Source organism: Schistocerca piceifrons, chromosome 8 (genome assembly GCF_021461385.2).
Source record: "Schistocerca piceifrons isolate TAMUIC-IGC-003096 chromosome 8, iqSchPice1.1, whole genome shotgun sequence".
NCBI lineage: Eukaryota > Metazoa > Arthropoda > Insecta > Orthoptera > Acrididae > Schistocerca > Schistocerca piceifrons.
Window position 1 is genome coordinate 373,995,692 of NC_060145.1, and position 18,935 is coordinate 374,014,626.

At 41.0% G+C, this 18,935-nt stretch overlaps 1 protein-coding gene across 1 annotated transcript in view; it reads left to right on the forward strand.

Annotated features, from left to right (window-relative positions):
- Positions 1-18,935, forward strand: part of LOC124711690 (fatty acyl-CoA reductase wat-like) — a 247,649-nt gene that overhangs the window by 204,703 nt on the left and 24,011 nt on the right. The window contains exon 8 of the mRNA XM_047241889.1: positions 5,141-5,398. Within this exon, the coding sequence (XP_047097845.1) occupies positions 5,141-5,398 (258 nt within the window). The remainder of the gene's footprint in view (positions 1-5,140; positions 5,399-18,935) is intronic.

Genomic DNA, 18,935 nt, shown 5'->3' on the forward strand with positions numbered 1-18,935 from the left:
CTGTGTGCCGGACAGAGACTCGAACTCGGGACCTTTGCCTTTCGCGGACTCTCTTTCAGGAGTGCTAGTTCTGCAAGGTTCGCAGGAGAGCTTCTGTAAAGTTTGGAAGGTAGGAGACGAGGTACTGGCAGAAGTAAAGCTGTGAGGACGGGGCGTGAGTGGTGCTTGGGTAGCTCAGTTGGTAGAGCACTTTCCCGCGAAAGGCAAAGGTCCCGAGTTCGAGTCTCGGTCCGGCACACAGTTTTAATCTGCCAGGAAGTTTCATATCAGCGCACATTCCGCTGCAGAGTGAAAATCTCATTCTGGAGATGTGAGGATGTGGTTCTGGGAAACGAACATGCTACATATCAAACAGGGCTCTCGTTGGGAGAAATGGTTTCGTCTCCAGGTTATCTATGTTGAGAAATAAATATATGAACATGACGAATACAGAGGTAGAATGTTTATAACGTTTGTTTTATTTAAAAAGCTTTAAGAGATTTCATATAAAAAATTCCGTTGCATCACTTTTCAACGCACCCTCGTGTATAAAGAAATTTGTCACCGCTAACATCATAGCTAGCTTATATTTGTCTTAACAATATCCAGAAAGGGAAAGTCACTACTCAGTACTTAGCGGAGATGCTGAGACGCAAATGCACAACAAAAAGACTGTCACAATCACAGCTTTTGCCCAGTAACGCTTCAGTTGCTTTAGACTGTAGTCATGTGTGTGTGCGATGAATGAGTGTGTTTGTGTGTGTTTGTCGTCTAATTTTGACGAAGTCCTTACTGGCCGAAAGCTGTATTTGTGAAAGTCTTTTTGTTGTGCCTATATGCGACTCAGCATCTCCGCTATATGGTGAGTAGCAGCTTTCCATTTCACTATATTGTTACAGTCCATCCTGGATTTTCCATTGTTTGAATTTATATTTGTCTTACATAGAAATTAATATTTTAGTTGCTACATCTGCCGTAACTGTTAAAGGCTAGTGGAGACGAAACTTATACCGTCGTAGCCATTTACAGAGCCGGTGGGCGGAAACTGTGGTACAGTTGACGCTGAAATGATTGGCCCATGTGACCTCTACTGAGTTGTAACATTGAATGTATCGCAGGATCGCTCTTGTCCGTCCCACCAGAGAATAAGGATTGATAGTAGTGTTTCAGCTCGTTACCGGCTTCTGTTTTAGCTGAACAATTTACAGTCAGGAACATAACGAAAAATGTATCTGGTTTTTAGTACAACTACGAGGACTACATTCAGGTATAACCTGGTTCGCATATAGACATAAAATCGTGTCAACACCAATAAAGAAATATGCTTAATACTTGCGGTTCTTGTCTCCTTCATCTTTGAAGTTATCACTATCGGCACTTTAGCGAGCTGTAAAAAGTCCATCTCCTCACTCTGGTGTGATCGAAGTGACAGAAGCTTGCAGTATTAGCTACTGTCGACATTTTTCTGCCCGTCGTCTAATTCACGGTTTTCCATGTGATGTATACGCCGTTTTATTCAAAGTGTCAAAAATGTCGAAGTAATGTGTCCGAACTGCAGCATCTCAAGTGGTATTACTGTCTCTATTCGTTGAATCTACGATGGGTGAGATGTATAAAAGCGTGTGTTAGTCGTTAAGAGCTTAAAACATTGGGGAAAAAATAAAATTGAAAATCAGTTAGTAAAACCGTTTACTAGCTCCACGTTGTGCCGTACAAAATAGTGCGCATCAGGCAGAACGTTGATATTAGTCGCTCTGGTGCTATAGGATGACTATTTTCCTTCTGCGTTTCATAGTTGAAGACAATGGACCTTTTCGTTGAACAGTTTGGCTTAAAATTCGTTTTTTGGTTAATGTCTAACTTGGCTCCAGTTGGCATCTCATTTTTATTTCGTGTAAGGAGCGCTAGACTCGCTTATGAGTTGACTGTACTTTGTTGCTACCATTGTGTCTCGTATCCTGTTATGCTGCACAACAGACAATAAAGCTTTACGCATCAGCGTAACGAAAGGCGACAGGTCTCGCTACTCCTGTCAATATAAAAAAGCATATATATAGGAACCTAACATAGAAGAAAACAACTGACAAATGACAATACCAAACTGATGTCGTTTCATAAATATAACTTGACTGTGGCGCTAAGCAAAGTGAAAATACATTACTGGCCATCAAAATTGCTACACCAAGAAGAAATGCAGATGATAAACGGGTATTCATTGGACGGATATATTATACTAGAATTGACATGTGATTACATTTTCACGCAATTTGGGTGCATAGATCCTGAGAAATCAGTACCCAGAACAACCACCTCTGGCCGTAATAACGGCCTTGATACGCCTGGGCATTGAGTCAGACAGAGCTTGGTTGGAGTGTACAGGTACAGCTGCCCATGCAGCTTCAACACGATACCACAGTTCATCAAGAGTAGTGATTGGCGTATTGTGACGAGCCAGTTGCTCTGCCACCATTGACCAGACGTTTTCAATTGGTGAGAGATCTGGAGAATGTGCTGGCCAGGGCAGCAGTCGAACATTTCCTGTATCCAGAAAGGCACGTACAGGACCTGCAACATGCGGTCGTGAATTATCCAGCTGAAAGGTAGGGTTTCGCAGGGATCGAATGAAGGGTAGAGCAACGGGTCGTAACACATCTGAAATGTAACGTCCACTGTTTCCACTGTTCAAAGTGCCATCAATGCGAACAAGAGGTGACCGAGACGTGTAACCAATGGCACCCCATACCATCACGCCGGCTGATACGTCAGTATGGCGATGACGAATACATGCTTCCGATGTGCGTTCACCGCGATGTCGCCGTTCACGGATCCGACCATCATGATGCTTTAAACAGAACTTGGATTCATCCGAAAAAATGACGTTTTGCCATTCGTGCACCCAGGTTCGTTGTTGAGTACACCATCGCAGGCGCTCCTGTCTGTGATGCAGCGTCGAAGGTAACCACAGCCATGGTCTCTGAGCTGATAGTCCATGCTGCAGCAAACGTCGTCGAACTGTCCGTGCAGATGGTTGTTGTCTTGCAAACGTCCCCATGTGTTGACTCGGAGATCGAGATGTGGCTGTACGATCCGTTACAGCCATGCGGATAAGATGCCTCTCATCTCGACTGCTAGTGATACGAGGCCATTGGGATCCAACACGGCGTTCCGTATTACCCTCCTGATCTCACCCATTCCACATTCTGCTAACAGTCATTGGATCTCGACCTACGCGAGCAGCAATGTCGCGATAGGATAAACCGCAATCGCGATGGGCTACAATCCGACCTTTATCAAAGTCGGAAACGTGATGGTCCGCATTTCTCCTCCTTACACGAGGCATCACAACAACGTTTCACCAGTCAACGCCGGTCAACTGCTGTTTGTGTATGAGAAATCGGTTGTAAACTTTCCTCATCAGCACGTTGTAGGTGTCGCCACCGGCGCCAACCTTGTGTGAATGCTCTGAAAAGCTAATCATTTGCATGTCACAGCATCTTCTTCCTGTCGGTTAAATTTTACGTCTGTAGCACGTCATCTTCGTGGTGTAGCAATTTTAATGGCCATAGTATAGATTAAAGCATCAATTTTTATCCACCACACATTGAACATGGCCAAAAAGCTACTTGTTTGTGTAATGTAATGATTATACAGCCTTATTTTGCTAAATGGGACAAAATGCGAGAAACAATGCATGAGAGGAGAAGGAACAGAACAGGTCATATGGAGATATAACCGGAAACGTGGGGTTCTGTACTATAGACCATTTATTCATTCATCATGCCTTTGCAGTACGCTACAATATACGACATGCTTTGGTGAGATCATGTTTAGATAAGGTGTTCAAAGTGGTGCCAGGAACCTCTGAGCAAGTGCGAATATCAGGCAACAGCGACTCACATTCCCGTTCAAATATGCCAACCTTGCAATTGAATGGCGTCACAGGCAGAATGAATGTATTTTGCCAGAGTCTAAACGTCCAGGATGGGCTCTGTATACACGATTCTTTCAGGTGCTCCTACAGGCATAAATCTGGAGGACTGAGGTCCAATGATTGAGTGGGTCACGGGACTGGACCATCTCATCCGATCCATTGGCCAGAGTAGATGTTTCCATATGCCTCCATATGGAAATGGGGATGTGAGCTGGAGCACCATCACATAGCAGACACATTGCCATTGTAACACGAAAGGCACGTCGTCCAGCACGGGAAGAGTATCACCTGCAGGAAATGCAGATATTGCCACAGTTCCGTGAGGATTCTTAGCCCACAGGTGGGTGCTGAGAAGGTTGGCGATACTGACCATCGTAAAGGTAGCCTCATTTGTGAGCAGGGTAAATGACAGAAATCCCATCACCGTGGTGATCTGTGTGGAGAAACAGCGCCAAAACCGTCACTACGGAGACAAGTCTGTAGGTGACAACCTCAGCATACGCTGTAAATGGTATGGATAATGGCACCTGTCGCGGAGGATGCTCAATACTTTCGTCTTGCTTACCTCATGCTGGCGGGCCCTGCCTGGTGCTCCGGGGTCATATTCCACAGTGTCCAACATCTGTTCCTGCAAGCCTGTGTACGCACCGTCTTTCGTGGTTATCCATTGCGATAAACGAGAAGGCCTCACACAGACGACGGAACACTGTTGCAGTCTGTTTATGGTGGGGTTATCGGCTGGGGTATTTTGCCCGGTACAGGCGTGCTGCCGCCCGCCCATTGCGATTTGACTGTTCGCATTTAAAGATCATGCAGGCCTGTTCCTGGTTGGTATACGGGGCCGTCGTACTGCACTACACGGCACGCGTCCACTCCAGAGAAGTTGGCGACAACAGTGAAGCGAATGCCCACCAGTACCGACGTGTGAGCTCGCCGCTGTCATGGTCAGTATTGCTGCCCTCTTGATCGTGGAGCTAAAACTCTAGTACATACAGAACATTCCCATTTACCTCATCTGTGCTTTCAGTCACAAAAGCATACACTAACATCTTTTATCTCCAAGTGGGTCTACCTCCATTGGATCGTGTTTCCGGCCATATATCTAAATGACCTTTTTTGCTCATTATCCTCTCAGGGATCATTTCCTGCAGTCTGTGCTTATTTAGAGAAATAATTCGGTAGAACACTCATTGTAACAAATCAAAAGTGATTTTTTTTCTGATTGCGCAGCCTTTGGGAGACGTACAGCAAGGTTCACAAGTTCACGGGCGTTTTGAAGCGATTCAGCACCAATGAATGGGAATTCGAGGAAGACAACGTTATCACATTGTTGCAGCGCCTGGGGGCTGTTGATCGTAAACTGTTTCCCTTCGATGTCAAAGACCTCGACTGGGAGTGCCTTCTGAGCATTTCTACCCGCGGACTGCGCGTTTACCTGGCCAACGATAGCTTTGATACACTGGATGCTGCCCGGGTTAAATATCGCAGGTAAGTGCTCAGTTTTTAATTTGAGGATCTACTACGTTTACAACTATTAAGGGCTAAACTAGCGGGAAGGAGCGCCTGATCCCCGGCACGAATCCACCTAGCGGACTTGTGTCGGGGTCTGGTGAGCCGGCCAGTCTGTGGATGCTTTTTAGGCGGTTTTCCATCTGCCTCGGCAAATGCGGGCTGGTTCCCCTTATTCCGCCTCAGCTACACTATGTCGGAGATTGTTGCGCAAACAGTTCTCCACGTACTCGTACATCACCATTACTGTACGCTACTCTTGATGCCTGACCATTATGTCTTAGCAACCGATCACTTCTTTTAGTCAAACTGTTTCACAAATTTAACTGTAGAAGGACCAGGATGGAATATCGACACTATTATGAAAACGATGTCTCTCTAAAGATGACAGTTGAGTTGCAGACTAGCACAATGAAAAGGCTGTTACACACACCAGGAAATGGTACAATATTTAGGTAGGAGTTCAAAAGCCAGTGCCACGATATAAAGAAATAAATAGTACCGTGACAGGACCGATTAGCCAAGTGTTCAGGGAAAAAAGGAAGGTCACAGTTTAACGTCCCGTAGTCGAGATCATTAGACACTAAGTAGAATCGTGGATGGCACAAGGATAGAAAACGAAATTTAGTCCTGTGTTCTTTCCGAAGGAATTATTCAGACATGTTCTTAAGCTATGGAGGGGGAACCATTTCAAAGTTAAGTCAGGATGGAATTGAAATCCTTTTCTTCCAGAGCGATTTAAGTGCTTTAACCACAATGCAATGTCTATTGGTGTCAAACTGACGAAATAAACTACAAGTTTAGTGAATTTAGGGATCTGATAGGAACAGGGAACGCTTCATTGTTTCATGCAATATGTCAGTGCGGGCTGTCCTGATGGAAAAGTGATCCACGTTGGTGTATGTTGTATAGTGTGCCATTACTTATTGTGAATGTCGCTTGTCTCTCCACGTCTTGTATAAGACCTCGGAATGATAAGAGCGTCATTCTGAAACTAATGTCTCCAGTTTATTATCAAGGAAACTACAACAGATACAGAGAGCACAATAACACAATTGAACAGGACAAGATTTTAGGTTCTACCCTCTTTCTCCCACATAAACGTCACCATTCGTTACGCACATTTGCCAACGATGAACAAGGTCCTTCGTACTGCACTCTTAAAACGTCTAAACCAGCTGGGGCTAGTCACTGTCTTACAGCCTCTACAACAGCATCCATGTCTGGAAGATGTTGATCAAGAGTTCATCTTTCATAGGCCCAGTCTGAACATGGATGTGGTAGGACAATTCAGCCAAATTTGGCAGTGACTTCGGTGGTCACAAATTGTTGTGTGTGTCGTATTGCAAAACATCCATGTATCTACGTGAACTTAATTTAATCAGAATTAAGCATGAAACAGGTACACCCGTGAGATGCAGTGCTGAAATTAACATTGTTGTTGCCATCTACCCTAACACTGATTTCATGCAGCTCCTCCTGTACTCTATCGTAGCAAACCTACTCATCTCTGTACAAATATTGCAGCCTACATCCTTCGGAATCTGCTTCATGTATTCATCTCTTATTCTCCCTCTAAGATTTTCTTCCCACTCTGCTCTCCAATACTAAGCTGGTGACCCCATGATGTCTCAAATTGTCCTATCAACCGATCCCTTCTTTTAGTAAAGTTGTCCAATAAATTTCTTGTCGCCCCGATTCTGTTCAGTACCTCCTCATTAGTTACAGGATCTACCCATCTAGTCTCCAACCTTCTTCTGTGGCATCATATTTCAAATGCCTCTAATCTCCACTTGTCTAAGCTATTCATCGTCCATGTAGCACTTCCACACGTGACCACATTAGAGGCAAATACCTTTAGAAAAACGCCCTAACACTTAAAACCATACCCAGTGTTAACAAATTTCTCTTCTTCACAACCACCTTTCTTGATATCCTCTCTATTTTGGACATTATCTGATATTTTGCTGCCCAAATAATGAAACTCGTTTACTACATATAGCGTCCCGTTACAAAATCTAATTCCCTCAGCATCACCTGATTTAATTCGACTACATTCCATTATACTTGTTTTACTTTTACTGATGTTCGTCTTATATCGTCCTTTCAAGACACTGTCCATTCCCTTCCACTGCTCTTCCAAATCTTTTGCTGCCCTGACAGAATTATAATCGGAAAACCTCAAAGATTTTATTTCTTCTTCTTGAATGTTAATTCCCTCTCCAGAATTTTCTCTGGTTTCTTTTATTCCTTGCTCAATGTACAAATTGAATAACATCTGGGATAGGCTTCAACCATGTCTCACTCCTTTCATGTCCATCGACTCTTGTAACTGCCGTCTGATTCCTATATAAGTTATAAATATCTTTTCGGTCATTGTATTTTATCCCCGACACCTTCAAAATTTCGTCATTGTCAAAAGCTTTCTCTAAGTCTACAAATGGTATAAACTTAGGTTTGCCTTTCCTTAACCTATCTTTTAAGAGAGTTCATACGCTCTGTACTTTGTAGCGTGTTCCTGCATTTCTTGAGAATCCAAAGCGATCTGCTCCGAGGTCGGCTTCAACCAATTTCTCCTTTCTTCTGCAAATAATTCTAGTCTTTTGAAACCATGTCTTATTAAACTGATAGTTCGGAGTGCAACGGGAATTCCACTGTTAAATGCAGAGGAGAGAGCAGATAGGTGGAAAGAATACATTGAAAGCCTCTATGAGGGTGAAGATTTGTCTGACGTGATAGAAGAAGAAACAGGAGTCGATTTAGAAGAGATAGGGGATCCAGTATAATAATCGGAATTTAAAAGAGCTTTGGAGGACTTACGGTCAAATAAGGCAGAAGGGATAGATAACATTCCATCAGAATTTCTAAAATCATTGGGGGAAGTGGCAACAAAACGACTATTTACGTTGGTGTGTAGAATATATGAGTCTGGCGATATACCATCTGACTTTCGGAAAAGCATCATCCACACAATTCCGAAGACGGCAAGAGCTGACAAGTGCGAGAATTATCGCACAATCAGCTTAACAGCTCATGCATCGAAGCTGCTTACAAGAATAATATACAGAAGAATGGAAAAGAAAATTGAGAATGCGCTAGGTGACGATCAGTTTGGCTTTAGGAAAAGTAAAGTGACGAGAGAGGCAATTATGACGTTACGGCTAATAATGGAAGCAAGGCTAAAGAAAAATCAAGACACTTTCATAGGATTTGTCGACCTGGAAAAAGCGTTCGACAATATAAAATGGTGGAAGCTGTTCGTTCTGAAAAAAGTAGGGGTAAGCTATAGGGAGAGACGGGTCATATACAATATGTACAACAACCAAGAGGGAATAATAAGAGTGGACGATCAAGAACGAAGTGCTCGTATTAAGAAAGGTGTAAGACAAGGCTGTAGCCTTTCGCCCCTACTCTTCAATCTGTACATCGAGGAAGCAATGATGGAAATAAAAGAAAGGTTCAGGAGTGGAATAAAAATACAAGGTGAAAGGATATCAATGATACGATTCGCTGATGACATTGCTATCCTGAGTGAAAGTGAAGAAGAATTAAATGATCTGCTGAACGGAATGAACAGTCTAATGAGTACACAGTATGGTTTGAGAGTAAATCGGAGAAAGACGAAGGTAATGAGAAGTAGTAGAAATGAGAACAGCGAGAAACTTAACATCAGGATTGATGGTCACAAAGTCAATGAAGTTAAGGAATTCTGCCACCTAGGCAGTAAAATAACCAATGACGGACGGAGCAAGGAGGACATCAAAAGCAGACTCGCTATGGCAAAAAAGGCACTTCTGGCCAAGAGAAGTCTACTACTATCAAATACCGGCCTTAATTTGAGGAAGAAATTTCTGAGGATGTACGTCTGGAGTACAGCATTGTATGGTAGTGAAACATGGACTGTGGGAAAACCGGAACAGAAGAGAATCGAAGCATTTGAGATGTGGTGCTATAGACGAATGTTGAAAATTAGGTGGACTGATAAGGTAAGGAATGAGGAGGTTCTACGCAGAATCGGAGAGGAAAGGAATATGTGGAAAGCACTGATAAGGAGAAGGGACAGGATGATAGGACATCTGCTAAGACATGAGGGAATGACTTCCATGGTACTAGAGGGAGCTGTAGAGGGCAAAACTGTAGAGGAAGACAGAGATTGGAATACGTCAAGCAAATAATTGAGGACGTAGGTTGCAAGTGCTACTCTGAGATGAAGAGGTTAGCACAGGAAAGGAATTCGTGGCGGGCCGCATCAAACCAGTCAGTAGACTGATGACAAAAAAAAAAAAAAAAGTTCGGAAATATCCACACCTGTCAGCATTGTCAGCATTTGCTTCCTTGAAATTGCAATTAGTGCATTCTTCATGAAATCTGAGGGTATTTCGCATGCCTAATACATCTTGGGAGCAGATGGAGTAGTTCTGTCAAGGCTGACTCTCCCAAGTCTCTCAATAGTTCAGACGGAATGGCGTCTACTCGAGGGATCGTGTTTCGACTTAGATCTTTCAGAGATCTGTCAAATTCTTCTCGCAGTATCACGTCTCCCTCTCATCTTCATCTACGTCCTCTTCCATTTCTATAATACTGCCAGCGCTTTCATATCCCTTGTATGGATCCTCTATAAGTCAAAAAAATGTTAGTAAATGGGACATCTCTCTGTGCCACAACAGGCGACCTCACAACCAGCCCTCCTGCGCGGGCTGGGTCAACTTTGTGTTTTCAAGTGAGTAACCCTCTCCCCATTTTTATTGCCTATTCGGATAATATATATGTACCGTTTACTCAAACGATTGCAGTAACAAATGGTCAAACACAGTGGTTTACGCTTACATGGTACATGAAATATAGAATCTGATGCGTTCTTAATTGCAGAAACAGCCACACTCGGTATTTGTCGATTACAGCATCGTCTACCGCAAATTAGAAGAGGACTCATCGAATTCAAGCACTCCAATGGCGAGAGGTAAGGGGATGCGCTGAAAGCAAACACCACAATGATGAGAGGCAACGGCCCTCACCTATACAAGCATCCCGAAAGGAAAGAGAAAACTTTTGCAACTTAGCAACGGCTAACCATATTGTACTATACACTAAAATCTGCAATACTAAAGTAACGTAAATATCAACCGTTAGAACACAAAGGTTACATCAACATCGTAAATGAAATGTAAAATCAACGGCGTCCGTCCTTAATTGCAAAAACAGGCACACTTAATATTTGTCGATTATAGATCCATCTACCACGAATGAAAAACAACGGGTTAAGTAAACCGTGCGTATTTTTTGGCATAGGATCCTAATATGCAATAAAAATGTATGGTTCCCATTTTAAAATACAAAGTCGACCCTTCCCACGTAGGAGGTGTGGTTATGAGGAGCTCACATGTGGCATAGACAGATGTCGCCATTACTAGCATTACCTTTTCACACAGAACATTTTTTACTTACAATGCGTCGTTTTCGAGATATTTAATGTCTCAAGTTAGAAAAAAGAACCTCTTTACTCCAACCACGCTTCAGCTCTCCCTTCTTTGCTCTGTACTGGTTTTTCATCTGAGTTCTTGATATTGATACAGCTGCTTCTCTTTTCTGCAAAGGCCTCTTTAATTTTCCTGTAAGTGGTATCTATCTTTCCCCTAGAAAATATACTTCTAAATCCCTACCTTTGTGTTCTAGCTACTCCTGCTTAACCATTTTTCACTTCCTGTTAATCTCATTTTTTGGAAGCTTGTATCCCCTTTGGCCTGCCTCATTTGCTACATTTTTATTTTTCTCCTTTCATAAATTAAATTCAGTATCTCCTGTGACGTCGAAAAATTTCTGTTACGAGTTGTCTTTTTATATATTTGATCCTCTGCTGCCTTTAAAATTTCGTCTGTCGAAGCTATTCCTTCGCCTTCTACTTATTCTTCTTTCCCTGGTTCAACCAAGTGGGCCTAATGCTCGCTCTGAAACTCTCAGCAACTTCTGGTCCTTTCACCATAATCAGGTCCCATCTGTTTGATTTCCAACCTTTCGCAAATTCTTCAGTTTTACTCTAAAGTTCATACCCAATAAATTATGGTCAGATTCTATTTCTGCCCCTGTAAATGTCTTACAGTTTAAAATCTGTTCTAAAATCTCTGTCTTTGCATTACAGAGTCAATGTGAAGTCTTCCAATGTCTCCGAGACTCTTCCACATGTATAGCGCTCCTTGATGATACTTAATCCATGTGTTATGCTCTGTACAAAATTCTACTAGGCGCCTTGCTCTTCCATTCCTGTCAACCATCCACATCCTCCTACTATCTTTTCTTATCTTCCTTTTCCTACCAGCGAATTCCACTCCCCTGTCACAATTAAACATTCCTCTACAATAATTATCTGAATAATTTCTTTTATCTCAAGACACAGTTCTTCAGTTCTTCGTCATCTACGCAGCTGACTGGCCTATAAACTTGTACGACAGTGGTGAGTGCGGGCTTAGTGTTTGTCTTGGGCACGATGATGGGTTCATAGTCCTCGTCATACTAGCTTACCCACATTCCTATTTTCTTATATATTATTGAACCAGCTCCTGTGGTGGCCATACATGATTTTGTATTTATAACCTATTTCACCAGACCAGAAATCCTATTCCCCTGTCACCAAACTTCACGAATTCCCACTATATATAACGCAACTGATTTACTAACGCTGTAAATTATTTTGGATCCAGAATTAATTTCAAGGTGGAGAAGTGACATGGTATTTATCATTGAAAAGGATCAGATGCAGTAATAAACTCAAGACTGAAAAACAGTCTGTTGTTTATGATAAAAATCATTGAATAATAAAGCACTAAAAACAATTACAGAAGGATCAAAGTTACTATGGATTACTTATAAGACCAGCAAAACTAAGCCTATCAGTTGGCAATGTTATCCACTGGGGTACATCAGAGAGATGAAATACCGTAGAGAGGCAACATCGCGACCAGAGTGAAGTAAACTGAAGAAGTCTCCGCCATGTTACCATGTTTTCGGAGGTCAAAAGACAGTGCGTGAGCAAATTGCGAAATTGAAACTGTTGGCGTTTATTAGCGCACTAACACTTTGTATACGCCATCTCTTGACAGTTTTAGTAGCCTTCATTTAAATACTGTTACCCCAGATGTCACTAAAAGAGAATTTAGAAGTAAAGGATATGTTCTACGATATTTAGTTCAGTGCATACGTTTCTACAGAAAACTTTCGAAGCACAGCAGTCATTTCGGAGATGAGCATTCTACAGAAAGATTACGCTTGTTTCGGTTGTATGTCTCATTCATTTCGCATTTGAAGCAAAAGCTGCATTGCACTGAGCAGTTAGACACCGTCCTACACAGCAGGTACATTACGATCCAAGCGACGTAGACAGTCGAAATGCAATGAAGTTTTCGAGTGATTGTAAGCTAATTAAAATAATAGCCAATATATTACCTTGTCTTCCTCATGAATCAGACAACTCTGTTTACATGTAGTTGCATACAGAGCCAAACTGTGCAAAGTTATATAGTAGAGCCCCCTTTAAATTTTTTGCAGATTGATTATGACATTCGCACATAACTGCATGAAACAAGTTGGGGACTTTACCACTATCTGCAACGTTTTTTCTGAATGTATCCTGCAATTTTAGTGTGTATGACTAAAAGTGCGTTAGGTATGGGAAAGTGCTGTTAAACAAAGGGTGAACGTAAACATTAGGCTTTCCTACATGTTAGTCTCACCACAACCAAGACTTCAGGGGGAGGATTGTAGTATCACACTTTAGCCCCATGAATACCCTTCTACATTTCGATTTATAAGATTCATAGTCATATTAATTTACACTTTGTAATTATACCTAATTTACACGATTATTTGAAGTTGTAATTTAAAATATGTAATTACCAGTTGTATATCCAAACTTCAGAAAACGAATATCCATATATAAAATATTCCAAGACTGATTCACAGAGTAATTTGTACTTAATAATTTGCATACAGAGGGCTCCTATTATGATTTGAAACTATAAATTCAAACAGATAACTAGCTGTTCACAGGGAATTACAGATCTTTCCGCCTGTAATACATACTTTCTAATGTAGTAGTAGTAGTAGTAGTAGTAGTAGTAGTAGTAGTAGTAGCTTTATTCATCTGTAGATCTCTTTTTACAAGGATATTGGGCACGTCAAAGTATTTACAAGTTTAGACTAATTTAAAGTAAGCTAATTCGTATACACATATTTACAGACCTCTAGCTATAGACAATCATTAGATTTACTACTGGTATACAACACTTTTTTTACAAATAACTTATTAAATAATGTAATACCACAATGTTCACTCATATCTCACTATCAGTCACTGCTTCGCACTTGCTATCCTGAAAAACTGAGTCAGCATCCCTCCATAATGAGTGAGATGTTGAGCTCAGAAAGAGGAAGCGGTGTTAGTATTGCGCTGTGCATAACTTGGGGATAAGTATTTCTAGAACAGAAAAAAGAAGGGGGAAAAAAAACACAAAGTTAAGGTGCTATGTGGAATGTTGGATGTTTTATAATCATTGTTATTAGTATTTATTTGTATAACATTTTTTTATGAAATCCCTCCTCTGTTTTATCTAAGTAATCCTTCAATGCATAAATTGTATTGCAAAACAGGTACTTTTTGGCTGCCTTTTTAAATAAGTGTATTTTCGCAAATTCTTTAATATCTTTTGGTAATTTATTGTACAGTTTTATTCCTTGGTAGAAAATGGTATTTTGAGTTTTATGTTTATTTTTTCTTGGTAAATGTAAGTTGAGTCTAGCTCTTGTTCCATGGTCATGTACAGAGCAGTTGTGCAGTAATTACCAATGTTATTTTTGATGTGTGCAACTGACTGGTAAATGTATTCACAAGGAGCAGTTAAAATCACCAGTGTTCTGAAAAGATCTTTACAATCAGCTCAACTGGTATTTTTGGTTATTATTCTTATGGCTCTTTCATGGAGTTTGAAAATTGTGTTCATATTTTATGCATTTGTTCCCCAAAAAGAATGCCATAGCTAAGAATTGAGTGTACATATGAACAATATGTAACTAAAAGACACTGCATGTTACACACTGATGATAGGATTCTAAGGGCATAACATGCTAATGACATTCTCTTTGCAAGTACCTTTGTTTGTTCACACCACTTCAACTGAGTATCAATATTCATTCCTAGAAATTGTGCATTTGTTTCACAGTCTATAGAGGTGCCATCTACATTTGAATTAACATTGTCATTTTTCCTCTTCAAACTGAAATTCATGGCGTTAGTTTTCCTTATGTTCATTTTCACTTTATTGCTTATTGACCAATCATAAACTTCCTTGAGAGTTTCATTTACTTTCTCAGTAAGGAGTTCTCTTGTTTTCTCAGTGACTATAATATTGCTGTCATCAGCGAAAAGAATTTCTTCACCATGAGTAACACTACTCGGAAAGTCATTGATGTATATCACGAACAGTACTGGTCCTAATATGCTACCTTGGAGAACCCCTATATTAATGTATGTTGGTTCTGATAAGTGTTTTACTAAATGTTTACATCTATTTGAAGTTGGTTCTGATAAGTGTTTTACTAAATGTTTAGATATATTTGAAGTATGTGTTATCTCTACTCCTAGTACCCTATCTGCTAGGTATGATCGAAACCAGTCATTAGCTACCCCTGTTGTTCGTAATGCTTCTATTTTTTTTAATAGAATCTTGTGGTCGACTGTATCAAACGCCTTATAAAGATACAAAAATATGCCTGTAACACACTCATCTTTATTAAGAGCATCAAGTACAACTTCGGGAATTCTACTATGGCTCACATTTCGGAAACCAAACTGTGATTCACATAAAAGATTGTATGTACTTAGGTACTTCATTAATCTGTCTTTAATAATTGCTTCTATTATTTTTTAGGATGCTGACAGCAGAGAAATAGATCAGTAATTTTCTATGTCATCTGCTTTACCTTTTTTAAGCAAAAGTACAACTCTTGCCTGTTTTAACTGCTCTGGAAATGGCCTTGATGTGAAGGATTCATTTAGCATATTTGCTAAGGGGCCTTGTATAATCCCAATGCATTGTTTGAGTACACACATTGGTACTTCATCTAAGCCTACTGACTTTTTATTTTTTATTTTTTGAACAGTTTTATTGACTTCATTCTCTGTGGTTGCAAGGAAAATCATTGTATTTAGTGCAACATTATTTACAGGTGTTATGTTTGTTTTGGGGAATTTTTGCTGTATCTTCTCTGCAAGACTTGAAAAACGCTCGTTTACATCTACATCTACATACATACTCCGCAATCCACCATACGGTGCGTGGCGGAGGGTACCTCGTACCACAACTAGCATCTTCTCTCCCTGTTCCACTCCCAAACAGAACGAGGGAAAACCGACTGCCTACATGCCTCACTACGAGCCCCAACCTCTCCCAACTCATCCTCGTGGTCCTTCCGCGAAACGTAAGTTGGCGGCAGTAAAATTGCACCGCAGCCAGCCCCAAACGCCGGCTCTCCAAATTTCCTCAGCAGCGATTCACGAAAAGAACGCCTCCCTTCCTCCGAGACTCCTACCTGAGCTCCCGAAGCACCTCCACAACAGCAACAAATCCAGCAGCCCGCCTCCGAATTGCCCCGATGCCCTCCCCCAATCTGACTCGATAGGGATCCCAAACGCTCGAGCAGCACTCAAGAATAGGTCGTATTAGTGTTTTACAAGCGGTCTCCTTTACAGATGAACCACATCTTCCCAAAATTCTACCAATAAACCGAAGACGACCATCTGCCCTCCCCACAACCGCCATCACATGCCTGTCCCACTCTACATCGCTCTGAAATGCCACGCCCAAACATTTAATCGACGTTGCTGTGTCAAGCACTACACTACTAATGGAGTATTCAGACATTACGGGAATCTTCCTCCCATTCATCCACATTAATTTACATTTATCTACATTTAGAGTTAGCTGCCATTCTTTACACCAATCACAAATCCCGCCCAAGTCATCTTGGATCCCCCCACAGCCACTCAACGACGACATCCTCCCGCACACCACAGCACCACCAGCAAACAGCCGCACACTGCCATCCACCCTATCCAAAATATCATTTATGTAGATAGAAAACAACAGCGGACCTACCACACTTCCCTGGGGCACTCCAGACGATACCCTCACCTCTGACCAACACCCACCATCGAGGACAACGTTTAAAAAGTTTGCTAAGTGTTTTGGATCAGTTATTACCTTATCCCTCTCCCTTAGCAGTGTATTATTCTGCATGTGTTTGCTTCTCCCTGTTCCTTTTTTGTAACATCCCAGACTGCTTTGCTTTTATTCTCTGCATTACATGTTATTTTGTCATTAAATGAAATTTTGCAGCAATGAGCACCTTCCTATAGATCTTTTTGTATCTATGATAGAATTTTATGAATTCTGGATCGTTGCGAATCTTTTTCATGGAACTGAGTTGTTTAAGTGTTTGGGAGGACTTCTTAAGATATTGATACAGACATGTATACTTTTGGAAATGCCTTTTCAAAGTTCAGTTTAAACAATGTGGAGAATTTAGAGAATTTCATATTCACATTGGTTTCCTTACAGCCTTCATTCCAGATTTGTTCTTGTAGTTCTTTTAAAAAATCTTTTATATTGATTTCTGATAGATGTCGTTTGTAGGCTGGTAGTTTAGGGAATGAATCGATGCCTGATTTGACTGTTGTTATTTGGCAGAAATGGTCTGATAGTCCGAGATCTTTTACAGCTACATCACATTTTTCCCTGTCCATATTTGTGGCCACTTGGTCAATTACTGATGCAGTCATTGTAGTAACCCTTTTTGCACTATTGACCAATAGGGACATGCCAAAACTTTGAAGGATGTTTATGAAGGTGGTGCTGGATTTATTTATGATACTAGTGTTGATGTTAATGTCCCCACACAGAATTATGTTGGCCTTTGTACTTGAGACTTTATCTAGAACTGTTAATTTATTGAAAAAAGTGCCCACACTACCACTGGGAGATATACACACACAAAATGATTAATTTCTTGGTGATATCAAGCCCTGTTAATTCAATAGCTGATATTTCTTTTGTTAGCTTCTCCACTGTAACAAAATTCTGGGAATATCATATGCTTCGAAGATCTTGGACGAAACAAGTGTTATTATACAAGTAAAAACAAAGAAAATACATCGCTATACACAAAATGTAGCAGAGTTACAGAACACAATATGTAAGAATGTTTACAGCAATCTCCAATATTTTGTGCGTGTGTTTATACTCTGAGCGCACGGCAGGCCTGATTCCGAAAAGAAACTCAGCAACTGTGTAGCTTACAAAACCATACATGAACTTGCCAACATTCAAAACAACCGCGGAATGACGAACCACGTGGCACCGCTGAATAACATGCCACAACCTCTCTATGTATTCCCTATCCTTATGTGGTGGGGTCACTTAATAGTCTTGTCTCTGACTCTGTAAAATGTATCACAAACTGACTATATGACGATTACACAGACTGTTTGTCTGGATCAAGAACTGAAGAACCCGAAAGATCTGAGGATGGACTGACGAACATGAGATAGTGATACCTATCATGAATCTGAACTGCAAACTCTCGCTTGTTGCAATATGCCGGGTCTGATAGTGAGACTCACCATAATCTTTGGCGTAGTACAGACGTAGTGGAGACGCTACGCCTCGCTGCGATGAAGTTCGTCGCTACGACTCTCACATCGGATTCCAGTCAGGTCTTCCAGTTTCCAGTTGAGACTGCAGCCTGCCAGGCTCCACCAGTGTGTTCAACTCCAAGTCACACGATAAAGTTTAGTTTTCAAGTCTGTAAAAAGCCGCTTATTCCCTTTTTCCTGCCAACAAAACTGGACCACCGATCTTCTATAAACTTACTTCTACCTTCCAACGACAAAAGCGTAATTTTTAACAAAATATCATCCAAATCAGTGTTCTGTCAACCACCAGCAGGTCCTGAGAAATGTTGAAAAACTATTCACGTGGCTAGTCGCCGATTCTGTTGATACTCTGAAGCCAGCAATGGGAATTCTGTATGTTGTAATGTGATACATACTTTTGAGGAGACTGGCGTCTTCCATGAGATTAGCCATCGTAACTGAACACCTTCATTACTTATCGCAAACTCTAGACAGTTTACTAATAAAACAGAAAATTACATTCTTCATTGTCTGATGTAGTTATTATTATCATCATGTTCTACGAAGTAGAAACGGAGAAATCAAATAATTATTCTCTAACAGCATCTATTAAACAACCGTGCTCTATTCGCATGTGCCGATGATACACCATCATAATGTCCCAGTTAGTAATCGTTGCGATCTAGTAATAACTTGTTACAGGCATGTGAAACATGTCATTAAAATTCTGATGGCCATGTCCTATACTAATATGTATAAAATCTATCGCTGAAGGTCGTGCAGTGGTTAAAGCGCTGGACACACGTGTGGGTGGGGGTTCAAATCCTTGTTCTGTCA